We start from the raw sequence: 13,610 nt of genomic DNA, 5'->3' as shown, positions 1-13,610 counted from the left end.
GGAGTGTCGACTGGGTGGGGGTAAGGAGGAGGCTGGGGCGGGGAGGGTGGGGGGGATAGTATGGTGGGAGTGGCAGACAGTGAAGTGTTGCAGTTTAAATGGCAGGTAGGAGAGAAGATGCGGAAGGGGGAGGGGGTAAGTAGTGGAAAGGAGAGAAATAAAAATGAAAATAAAAGAAATTAAAAGACTGGATGTGGCAGTGAAATGATGGTTGTGTAGTGCTGGAATGTGAACAGGGAGGGGGCTGGATGGGTGAGGACAGTGACTAACGAAGGTTGAGGCCAGGAGGGTTATGGGAACGTAGGATGTATTGCAGGGAAAGTTCCCACCTGCGCAATTCAGAAAAGCTGGTGTTGGTGGGAAGGATCCATATGGCACAGGCTGTGAAGCAGTCATTGAGATGAGGGATATCATGTTTGGCAGCGTGTTCAGCAACAGGGTGGTGCACTAGTTTTTTTGGCCACAGTTTGTTGGTGGCCATTCATGAGAACAGACAGCTTGTTGGTTGCCGTGCCTACATAGAATGCAGCACAGTGTCGGCAGCTTAGCTTGTAGATTACATGCCTGGTTTCACAGGTAGCCCTGTCTTTGATGTGATAGGTAATGTTAGTGACCAGACTGGAGTAGGTAGTGGTAGGAAGATGTATGGGACAGGTCTTGCATCTTGGTCTATTACAGGGGTATGAACCATGAGGGAAGGGATTGGGAGCAGGGGTTGTGTAAGGATGGACAAGTATATTGTGTGGGTTCGGTGGACAGTGGAATACCACGGTAGGAGGGGTGGGAAGAATAGTGAGTAGGACATTTCTCATTTCAGGGCACGAAGAGAGGTAGTCAAAACTCTGGTGGAGAATGTAATTCAGTTGCTCCAGTCCTGGATGATACTGAGTTACGAGGGGAATGCTCCTTTGTGGCTGGATGGTGCCATGTGGGTGCCTATAGCCCTACTGCGGATTTGTTTGTAGGTAATGCCTTCAAAGCAGAAGTAATTGTGGGTGAGGATATAGTTGGTCATGGAGACTAGGAAGGAGGTTGTTAGTTTGGAATCCATATGGCATCTGGAAAGGTAGTGTTCGATAGCAGTACACTAACATTCCTAATGCCCATGGCCTTACTGAGTTTCACCCAGTCCACATTCATCTACAGTTTTTCCTTCTCTTCCTTTTCTCCCTATCGAATTCCAGTCCCCCCAACACTAATTTTTCTCTCCCTTAAATATCTGAATAATTTCTTTTATCTCACCATACATTTCTTCAATCTCTTCATCATCTGTGGAGCAAAGTAGCATGTAAACTTGTATTACTGTAGTGGGTGTTGGCGTTTTGCCTCTCTTGGCAATAATGTGTTCAGTATGCTGTTCAGAGTAGCTGTCTGCATTCCTGTTCATTATTGAACCCACTCCTGCATTATCTCTATTTGATTTTATATTTATAGCACTGTACTCATCTGACAAGAAGTCCTGTTCCACCTACCACCAAACTTCACTAATTCCCGCTATATTTAAGTTCAACTTATCCATTCCACTTTTTAAATTTTCTAACCTGCGTACACAATTAAGGGAGCTAACATTACACACTCTGATCTGTAGAACACCAGTTTTGTTTCTCCTGGTGGTGACATGCTGCCTGGAGATCTGAATGGGGGACTATTTGACCTCCAGCATTCTGTAGGTGAGTGCTCAGTCAAGAGTTACTTCTAGATTATGGGACTGAAGCAGTGTTCTAGTTGCTTACCTACCCAGATCACTTCCATTTGTCTTGCTGTATGTCTCTCTTTGAGGTGGGAGACACAGACTTGTGTTTCAATGGATTCAGCTTCAGTTGGTTCTCTTGATAATAACTGTGTAGAGTTTCTAGACAGAGCATGGGAGACCCTACCTTTGGCATCTCCAAAAGTTGCCACTTGAGTGGCTAGGGTGACACCAAATTTTAAATTTCAATTTATTGCTCGTAACACGTAATTTTACATGCATGTGCCTTTTCAGCTAAGTATAATTTTTTTACAATTACAATTTTTTAGTTTACATTATTTCTTCTTACATTATAATTAACGATAAATTCAAGTTATAAGGTCATTTTCGGATAAGCCACTACATGACTCACTTTTTAAAAGTATCCCCTGTCAATATCTTAACTTCATTTGGTAACAAGTTATTACAAACTGCTCCTTTGACAAAGGGCCTTTCACTGTTAAAGTTAATCTTCTGTTAACCACAAAGAAGTCTTTTCTATGCCTTGTTTCATAGTTGTGAATGTCCATGTTTCTTTTTGTGATCTTAGTGTCTTCTTTCACTAGCATTTTAGTTTATAGTATGTGCATGGCATAAACTGTGAGAATATTATGTCTAATGAATATGGGTTTGCAAGAAGTTCCTGGTTTTGCTCTTGCTATGATCGTCAAGGCTCACTTCTGCTGTATGAAAACCATTTTCATATTAGTTTGGCATGTCCCACCTCACAGTACTATTCTATAAGACAAGAAAGGGTACACTAATCCATAATATACTGTCCTTAGGTTTTCAGAATTACGATATGGTGATAATCTTCTTACTACATACAGACTGGGTGTTATTCTTTTACAGATATAATCAACTTACTGCTTCTGTGAAAGTTGATCATTTATGCATAAACCCTAGAATTTACAATCTGTACAGGTTTTTGGTAACATTTCATCAATCACAATATTTTGTCTGTTTGGATCACTTGGTTTAAAATGAATAATATTAATTTTTTCTATGTTTACTTTTAGGTTGCCTCTTTCAAAGTGAGCTCTTGCCTTTTCAGTAAAATTATGTGTCTCTTCAACCAGCCTGGGCTCACTGTCTGCATAGCAGACACCAGATGTATTGTTTGCATACATAGTGATCAATTTCATGTTGTCAAAGAGTACTAGAGAAATTATTTAAATAGCATATGAATAGGAATGGGCACAAAATAGAACCCTGAGGAACACAAAAATGTATATATCTTATGCTTGATCTTCTCCTCTCCAGTACTTCTCCATTAGCGTGTATAACCACTGTGCACTGCTGTCCATCATTTAAATATGTTTCTAGCAATTTTTGATAAGAGCACATCATGATGTACTCTGTCAAAAGCCCTTGAGGGGTTCAGGAATACTACTGCTCCTTGCAATTTTTCATTTATTTTTTCAAGTACATGATGGACAAATTGTACTGCTGCTGACATTGGTACTTTGGCCTCGGCTAAAACCATGCTGGAAATCAAAATGCCAGCATTGTTGTAATGTTCCAGGATGTTTTCTTTTTTTGATGTTATTTTCTCTATCAGTCTTGTGAAAGTTGAGATTAGGGCAATGGGCCTGTAATTCTGTATATTCTTTATTTCCCCATTTTTGTGTATTGGGTTAACTACAGCCAGTTTCAACTTGTCATGGAACACACCATGTCTGAGAACACGATTTATTAGATGAAATAGTGGTTTCATTAGTTCATGCTTGCATTTCTTCAATAGAGATGGAGAAATTTCATCTAATCCTGCTGATTTTTTGTTTCTAAGGCTATCAATAAGCTGTAGAATGTCATATGTGTTTAGTGCGAGTAGTGTACTGCAGTTCTGTTTGTTACTGGACTCAAGTGTGTGCGGTATATCCTGTTTCATAGAGACATAATTTGACAGTATCTACGATGGAATTATTTAAAATATTTCTGACTAGAAGGGGATCAGAGATATCATCATTATTCACAGTTAATTGTACATTATTAATTTTAGTTTTTGTTTCATTGTTTCTGATTTTATTTACAATTGACCAGCAAGTCTTTGAAACATGATCTGAACCTCATATTGGTTGGCTGTTTCTTTCTGATTGTAATCTCATGACTTCTTTCCAGTATTTGCATTTGTACTGCCTGTAGAGTTTTTTTTATGTAACTCTGAGTTAGTCAGTCTGTGTAAGCTATACATGCCTTCCATTTTTTCTTTCAGATCTTTTGTTTTAAAATTTAATGGCACAGGTTTTGATTTTGAAGGTAGATTTTTCTGGATACTCACTTTTTTTAATGGCATGGCGCTATTTAAGTGCTCAGTCAGAATTTCTGAACACATTCAAGTTATTGTTGACCCCAATGGTAGTCATAACTGATTCCCATGATCCCTGGCTTAAACTATGTCTTAGTGTAACAATATTGTTTGCATATAGTATTCACCTGTGCTCGGTACATTTTTCTTGGTTTGAATTTGATATTACATTTTAGCGCTAGTGTTTGGCCAAATGATCTGAGAGATATTTTCAGAATGAAATTTTCACTCTGCAGCGGAGTGTGCACTGATATGAAACTTCCTGGCAGATTAAAACTGTTTTAATCTGCCAGGAAGTTTCATATCAGCACACACTCCTCTGCAGAGTGAAAATTTCATTCTGGAAACATCCCCCAGGCTGTGGCTAAGCCATGTCTCCGCAGTATCCTTTCTTTCAGGAGTGCTAGTTGTGCAAGGTTCGCAGGAGAGCTTCTGTAAAGTTTGGAAGGTAGGAGACGAGACACTGGCAGAAGTAAAGCTGTGAGGACCGGGCGTGAGTCGTGCTTCGGTAGCTCAGATGGTAGAGCACTTGCCCGCGCAAGGCAAAGGTCCCGAGTTCGAGTCTCGGTCGGGCACACAGTTTTAATCTGCCAGGAAGTTTCGACCTGAGAGATGACCATTTATGATACCTGTTAAGATGATGTGGTCATAATTTGTAATAACATGATAAATTGAACTACTATGTTTGTTAATTATTCTAGTGGGTACTAGTCCAAGAAGGTGTTTAGACCCATAAGACAAGATACACCTGTAAAAGGTTTGCTTTCCTGATCATCATGTAAAGTGTTGATGTTCAGATCTCCCAATGTGACAATATTTACATGTCTACAACCTGACATTAAGTTACTTAAAACTCCATAAAGTGATTTCAGAAAACGCTTTGAAAAACCTAAACAGTCAACATAAATATTTTCAGTTCACAACGGAGATTGGCAATGAATCCATAAACTATTTAGATCTCACCATTGACATTAGTACAAACATGCATTATTTCAAAATTTATAGAAAAGCTACTACAGACATAGTAATACCTTCTTGCTCAAAACACCCCATTGCTCATAAACTTGCAGCTTTCCACTCAATGGTACACTGTCTCATATCTATCCCCATGTCCAGAGATGAGTTTAAAACAGAATTAGATACAATAAAATTTATTGCCACAACCAATGGCTGCACTCCACTTCTTATTGACCACTTCTTATGTGGGAAACAAAAATGGAAAATTATACCCCTCCTCTATGCCCCATCTGCTTCCGCATCCACTGTCTGCAAGGAATGGTGTACATTACCATATCTAGGAGAGGTATCACACATTGTAGCCAAAGCACTGAAAGCCTGCAAGTATAGGCTTTCCTGCTATGTTAAGAACACAACAGCCCATTACCTTTTCAATAGCAAAGATAAGATATGGTTATTAGCCAACAGTGGGGTATACAAAATTACCTGTTCTAACTGTGACAAGCTTTACATTGGTCAGTCAGGCAGAGACATAGCAACTAGGCTGGCTGAATACCAACACAGCTGGAGGTTGCAGAATTCTGAGTCTGAATTTGCTGAGCATGTACTGAGTGAGGGCCACAACTACCAGCCAGTGTGCCAAGTCCTTCACTTAGCAAACAAAGGCCATAAGCTCAAACTGCTAGAAGCTCTGAAAATTAACAAACAGGTAGATCACAGGCAAGATCTAATCCTAAGTGACCAGACATAGCTCAACACTTCGCCTCTCCTAAACTTCATAATAATAATAATAATAATAATAATAATAATAATAATTTTATTGTCGTTCATCTGATTACAGCAATAGACAAAGTCAAGAGCATATATTTCTACATAAACTACTATATCAATGTAAATTGGTTTACATAAAATAGGTACACATTAGAATACAGTATTTTCATCTTCAAAGAATTCATCAATGGTGTAAAATGGATTATTCACTAGTAGCTTGTATAATTTAGCTTTAAAGATATTTACAGGCAGTTCTTTAAAGTCAGCACTTAGTCTATTAAACATCCTTAGTCCAAGAACTAAGTAAGAGTTATGCGATTTTGATAATCTATGATATGGTACGTCTACAGATGTTCTGTTTCTAGTATTATGGCTATGAATATCACTTCTCAACACAAAATTAGACACATTGTTTCTAATGTACATTAAAACATTGTAGATGAATAAGTTTACTACTGTAAGACACTGCAATTTAATAAACAGAGGTTTACAATGTTCTGTTTTATCAGAATCCGTTATTATTCTTATTACTTTCTTCTGTAAAAGTAAAATGTCATTTTCATGACAGCTACTACCCCACAGTAAAATTCCATAAGAGATGATGCTTTGGAAGAAGGCAAAATATGCTGATCTCACATAGTCATTGGGAACATGTCTTTTTAAATTTCTAATTAGATAAATAACTCTTGAAAGCCTAGCCAATATATTTTTAATGTGTGGTTCCCACGTCAATTTATTGTCAATAGTAACACCTAAAAATTTAACAGTTTCTAATTCCTGGTAGTTAAGAATCTCTTTGAGGCTAAAGTAAAGTGTCTGGGTTTTGTTTTCATTTAGCAAGAAGCCATTAGCTTTGAACCACAATGAGGACTGAGCAAGGGTATTTTCGGTCAGTGTTTTCAGTGTACCTAGATCAGAGCTTTTATGTAGAAAAGTTGTGTCATCAGCATACAATATTGTATGAGAATTTATGAATAAGGGCAGGTCATTAATCATTAGTATAAACAGTAAAGGACCAAGCACCGACCCTTGAGGCACTCCGTACCTAACATTAACCAAATTTGATTTCTCCCTACCAATGCACACAACTTGTTGACAGTTCTCTAGAAAAGACCTGAACATATTAATACTGTTGTCATCAAAACCATAGTAAACTAGCTTATTCAACACAGTGTCATGCTCTACACAGTCAAAGGCTCTGCTGAGGTCACAAAATGTATCCTGGGCATAGTCCCTAGCCTCGAACACATCTAGGACTAATTTTACGAGGGAGTCCATTGCATCCGTTGTGGGTTTACCTTTCCTAAATCCAAACTGTTTATCACTAATTATATTTAGTTTACCCAAGTAGGCACTAACTTGCTCATACATAATCGTTTCTAAAATTTTTGAAAAAACTGGGGTTATGGATATAGGTCTGTAACTAGCGGGACAGTTCTTTTCCCCTTTTTTGCATATGGGCACAACTCTAGAAATTTTTAGTATGTCGGGGAACTTACTTTCAACTAGGCATCTGTTAACACAAAAGGTTAAAGGATAAATCACACAATCAATAACATCTTTCAACAAATTACATGACATATCATAGTAATCAACACTAACTGAAGGTTTGAAATTTTTCACTATTTTTAGGATATTATTTGGGCTCACTTCTGTGAAAGTGAAGGTGCTTGGGGGTAGCTTTTCAAAGCAGCTGTCCATAATACTAAGTGCATTTTCAGGTGGATTAATTATTGAACTACTAATTTCTTCAATGGACTGAATGCAATATTTATTAAATTCTTCTGGGGTAATGGCAATTTCCTCTTTGTGTTTAGTGTGTGCAATGGAGTTTATTACACTCCAGGCCATCTTGCATTTATTGTTAGATTTTTCAATGTTTACTGTAATCTTCTCTGTTTCTTTCATTACTTCCCACACTGTCTGTTCCTACATATTCCCATTGTCCTGTATGCATTACATTCTTTTATTTTATTGAAGTTATCTATGTATTCCATAGAGACTGTAGTTTCAATTGATAAATATTTCTTTTAACTGGTACTTTAATTACTGTCCATGTTTAATACATCGTGTAGTTGTGTCATCAAATATTGTTTATATTTTACTTGGTTCATTTATTTAATACAAACTGTTACATAGCCACAGTTTTGAGTATAATGTTAATGTTTTTCCTGTTTGCTCCTTTTGTATTTGTGTATTGTTCAGCCTTTTTATCTTTTAAAATGCAGTACCACCACACTCTCAAAGATTGCATTTACTGTATGTTCCCTGAAACTCCTCCATTTTCATGCATTTGTTTGTTTCTGTTTATCTTATTGATATTGCTTAAGTTCCTTACGTATTCTCTAGTCACATTGATGTTGTTTCTTCTTTTAATTGGTTTGTGTATCACTCTCCATGCTTTATACCTCCTGAAGTAGCCTTGTCAAGTACTAATTTTATTTTATTTTATTAGTTTTGTTTATTAATTAAAACTGTTATGTAGGCATGCAGTTCCTATTTTGTGTTAAAGTTTTTTCTTGCCTACTCTGTTTTTATTTATTTACTATTCAGTTATTTAGTTTTTCATTGAATTACCACCACACTGTCAAAGGTGTTACTTACTGTATGTTTCTGCTTCCATCTAGATGTTCTAGATGTATAACTTCTCTTCCAATGTTGTTTACAAACATTGTAACTTCTGTTGTGACAATACTAAGTTAATGTCTGAAGATGGCCTTGTAAGCCGAAAACTGGTTCACGCAATAAAAGTATTACTGTAGAACAAAAGCATTCCAGTGCTTTTCATATATTATAATGTTGTTCTACCAAGAACCAATGGAGGATTCAGTTAACATGATTTCAGAAAAGCACCAAAATTTCCACAGGTGGCTCTATATTCACCATAGAAAGGAACAGTGCAACATGTGAGTTTAAGAATTGTGATTTCAAAATCATTGTCAACACAGAAATTGTTCCCCCATAGCACTTTTTCCATGGTGGTTATGAACTCACATTTTCTTGAATAGATGGCAACATGGCAACACCATCACCTTTATTATGTGTTCTACAGTAGAAGGTAGCTAGGTTGTAGCCTTCTAATTTGCAATATTGAATGTTGTTCACTGGTTACTGGTGTTCTGTAACTGATACTACATGTGGAGATAGTTCTGTGAGAAATGATTCAAAAGCCTCTATTTTGTTTCTTAAACCCTGTACATTATAATGCAAAAGTCATAAATTATTCTCATGTGCACTGAAGTCTCTTCGAGGCATGTATGAAACACATACACTTGAATCTGGTGTTGCACTGGTGGAAGGTTTTATTGTCCTAAAAAAACATTGCTCTTGTTCTGCCAATGCATTATTTTAATGATCTGGGATTTTGTGGTTGATTCTCCAAAGTATTCATTATTCTTGCCCTTGAGAGCGATGGCCTCTGTAGCACAACACTGCACATTCAATTTGCTGTTCACTGCTACTTGGATCCGTGTTATTAGTTAATGATTTACACATTGCAGTGCCCAAAGAATGACCCACACATGGAGACTTTTAGAGATTTCAAATGCATGATTATATCTGAGCTTACGGCTAACACCTGTGATATTTCTTGACAGACAAAAGTAGGAAGTAACTTTGACATAAATAATGGAGTATCTAATTTCACAGAGAAACTCAGTAAGTTGTATGAGAAACATGATCCTGTAAAAACCATTTGAGTAAGAAGAAAACTGACATCATGACTTACAGACCACCTCAAACATCTTGCGAGTGTCAGAGATGCAGCACACAGGACTTACAAATGGGACCCAACCTCTGATAACCATCTCACCTACAAGCAACTATGCAACTGAGTTAGCCAATCTGTGAGAAATGCAAAACTCAGATATTTACTCTTACTAAATGAGGACTTTCCCATGCCTGCTGTCCTGTAGGAAAAAATATATAAGGTCTAGGAATAAGCAAACACAGATCTACAGCTGAACCTTTAGTTTCTGTTGAGGATCTAAATGAGTATTTTGCCAAACCAACCTCTTTACTTGACTAACACACAAGGGCACAAACCATCAATTCCCTTCAAGCTTCAGTGGTTGGTACAAATGAAAATTTTTTTCTGAAGCCAGTACCCCCTAACATGGTTGGGAAACCAATGGCACAAATTCGTTCAGAAGCCACAGGACATGATAATATTGCAGTTCAGATAATTAGTTTTCTCTTCTATCCACTACCGCAAAAAATAATGGGCATTTTTAACCAATCTCTGATCTTACCAATAGCCTGGAAGCAGAGACTCATAAAACCATTACTCAAGAAGGAATCTGCTGAACAACCTTCCACCTACGGGCTCATTTGCATTCTACCAGAATTTTACTAGTCTTTAGAATATACAGTTTATGAATAGCTTATTAATTATTTCTGAAGTTTGCAGATGGGTAGTATGCTTACAACACATTCTCCACTCCCATCATTATCCCGGCCTCAACCTATGGTAACATACTGTCCCTACACTCTTCGTCCAACAGTTTCAACCCATCTGTCCTATCACCTCCTCCACATTCTCGTCTCCCACCCTCTTTGTTTGCTGCCCTCTGCCAATACACGTGCCTATATTATGCCACTCCTCTCCATTTTTGCTCCGTTTTCCCCACCTCCATGCCCACAATCTCCTGGTGCTGCATCTATTGGAATTCTAGTCCATGCACACATTGCCAGACAGCACTCCTCTTCTTCACCACCTCTACACTGCTATCCCTTCCCCTTTCCTGCCTCCCCCAGACTGCTCCTTCCATTCCATGTGATAGTTTCATTCTGGTCCAAGCTGCCCGAGTTTGCAGTCATCTGTGCTTGTTTGTGTGAATGAATGGTGTAGGTTTCTCTTTCTTTTTCTAGTGGAGGCTGTGGCTGAAAGCTTATGTGGAAGTGTCTTAATTGTGCCTGTCTGTAACTCAACATGTCATCTTTACAGTCTGTAGCAATCTATCTTTTCCTACATTGTTGTTACTAATTATTTAATATCAAATAATAATTTAGATGTACCAGTCTGGTATCTGGCAAAACTGCAGCACAACTTCTCTTACAAAAGTGACTGATGAACTGAAACAAGCTATGAACAAACAACAGGTGACTATTGTTGTTGTTGTAGTCTTCAGTCCAGAGACTGGTTTGATGCAGCTCTCCATGTTACATAACATTTTTATAGACAAATCAAAGGAACAAAATCATATCATAAAACCTGTTATAAATGGACTATCAGATCATGACATGCAGATTATCAAGACTGCTAAATCTGAGTACAGGAGAGTAGTCAATCAACCAAAAATTGAGTGTTTTAGAAAACTGCTCAAAGATATGAACTGGAAAGATGTTTATAGTGCTCATGACATGAATGAAAAATATAACACATTCATGAACAATGTCAGTACCATGTTTGAAAACTGTTTTCCTCTAAAAGTTACTCAAATTAAACAGAAGTCTATAATAAAACTATGGATTACACAAGGAATAAAGATTTCCTGTAAGACAAAAAGGAAAATGTATCTGTCGACCAAGAATAGCTCCAGTGCTGATGATTTAGCTAAATACAAGGAATACTGTAAAACATTAAAAAAAGTAATTCAGATGCCTAAACAAATGCACTATGAGAAGAAGATGGCAATGTCAGGGAACAAAATAAAAACAATATGGGATATAGTGAAAGAGCAGACTGGTAGAACCAGAAAGGAACAGGAGCAAATAGCACTAAGGGTAGATGACACATTAGTAACTGATGGGCATAGTGTGGCAAATCTATTTAACAAGTACTTTATATCCATTACTGATAGAATGGGACTTTCAGGATCAGTAAATAATGCCCTTGAATATCTGAAACTAGCCTTCACAAATAGCTTCAAGTACATGAATATATCACTCACTTCACCAGAAGAAATAACGTCCATAATAAAATCTTTAAAAACAAAGCATTCTAGTGGGTATGATGAAATATCAACAAAGTTAATTAAGGCATGTTCTTGTGAGTTTAGTACAATTCTAAGTTACTTGTGTAACCAGTCAATTATTACTGGGACATTTCCTGACTGTCTAAAATATGCAGATGTTAAGCCTCTATTCAAGAAAGGGGATAAAGAGATACCATCAAACTACAGACCGATTTCACTCTTGCCAGCATTCTCAAAAATTTTAGAAAAAGTAATGTACAGGCAACTGCTCAACCATCTGACCACAAATAACATATTATCAAGAACACAGTTTGGATTTCTGAAGGGTTCTGATATTGAGAAGGCTATTTACACCTACAGTGAAAATGTACTTAATTCATTAAATAACAAGTTGCAAGCAGCAGGTATTTTCTGTGATTTGTCAAATGCATTTGATTGTGTGAACCACAACAACCTTGTAAGTAAATTAGAATTCTATGGTGTCACGGGCAGTGCTGCAAAATGGTTCAAGTCATACCTCACTAATAGGAAACAAAGGGTGTCAGTGCAAGGGACTAGTGAATTAAGTCATCAGTCATCATCAGAATGGGAAGAAATTACATGTGGTGTCCCACAAGGATTCATCTTAGGGCCATTGCTTTTTCTTGTGTACATTAATGATCTCTCATCAGTTACACTGCCAGAAGCAGAGTTCGTTTTGTTTGCAGATGACACAAGTATTGCAATAAATAGTATTTCAAGTGTAGTTCTAGAAAGATCTGCTAATGATATTTTCATGGATATTAATAAATGGTTTAAAGCCAACTCACTGACATTAAACTTCGAAAAGACTCACTATATGCAATTTAGAACCTGTAAGAGGTTTCCACCCAGCATATGCATAAAATACGAAGAAGAGCAGATAGTAGAGGTTGACAGTCTTAAATTCCTGGGATTACAACTTGATAATAAATTCAGTTGGGAAGAGCACACCACAGAACTGCAGAAATGCCTTAACAAATCTGTATTTGCAATTCGAGTGTTAGCAGACATGGCGACATAAAAATGAAAAAGCTTGCATACTTTGCCTACTTTCATTCCATAATGTCATATGGTATAATATTTTGGGGTAACTCTTCAAGTCAAACAAAAGTTTTCAGAGTCCAAAAGCATGTAATACGTATTATTTGTGGAGTAAATTCACGGACGTCCTGTAGAAACCTCTTCAAAGAACTGTGTATACTAACTACTGCCTCTCAGTATATTTACTCATTAATGAAATTTGTCCTAAATAATATATCTCTTTTTCCAACAAACAGCTCAGTTCATACATACAATACCAGGAACAAAAATGATCTGCACAAGGACTTAAAAGCACTTACTTTAGTTCAAAAAGGGGTCCACTACTCAGGAACACTCATCTTCAATAATTTGCCAGTAAACATAAAAAATTTAGTTACAAATAAAGGTCAGTTTAAAAGGAGCCTGAAAGACTTACTAGTGGCCAACTCCTTCTACTCCATTGACGAATTTTTTAATAGAAACAAATGATGTATTGTATATATTCATACTATTAGTATTGTTATTTCAGCTTAAAAAAATTGACATGTTCCACATCCACGAGGATCTCCTCAGCACGGATCTATGGAACGTAATCTAATCTAATCTAATCTAATCTAATCTAATCTCTATCCTGTGCAAGCTCCTTCATCTCCCAGTACCTACTGCAACCTACATCCTTCTGAATCTGTTTAGTGTATTCATCTCTTGGTCTCCCTCTTTGATTTTTACTCTCCACGCTGCCCACCAATACTAAATTAGTGATCCCTTGATCCCTCAGAATATGTCCTACCAACTGATCCCTTCTTCTAGTCAAGTTGTGCCACAAATTTCTCTTCTCCCCAATTCTATTCAATACCTCCTCATTAGTTATGTGATCTACCCATCTAAT

General features: G+C 37.2%; 1 protein-coding gene across 1 annotated transcript in view; it reads right to left on the bottom strand.

The window, feature by feature from the left end:
* Positions 1-5,640: 5,640 nt before the first annotated feature.
* LOC126235410 (uncharacterized) overlaps positions 5,641-13,610 on the bottom strand; it is a 334,748-nt gene continuing 326,778 nt past the window's right edge. The window contains exon 9 of the mRNA XM_049944132.1: positions 5,641-5,685. Within this exon, the coding sequence (XP_049800089.1) occupies positions 5,669-5,685 (17 nt within the window). The 3' untranslated portion in view covers positions 5,641-5,668. The remainder of the gene's footprint in view (positions 5,686-13,610) is intronic.

Source organism: Schistocerca nitens, chromosome 2 (assembly GCF_023898315.1).
Source record: "Schistocerca nitens isolate TAMUIC-IGC-003100 chromosome 2, iqSchNite1.1, whole genome shotgun sequence".
Lineage (NCBI taxonomy): Eukaryota > Metazoa > Arthropoda > Insecta > Orthoptera > Acrididae > Schistocerca > Schistocerca nitens.
The sequence above is the reverse complement of the archived record's forward strand: the minus strand, read 5'-3'. Positions and strand labels throughout refer to the sequence as shown.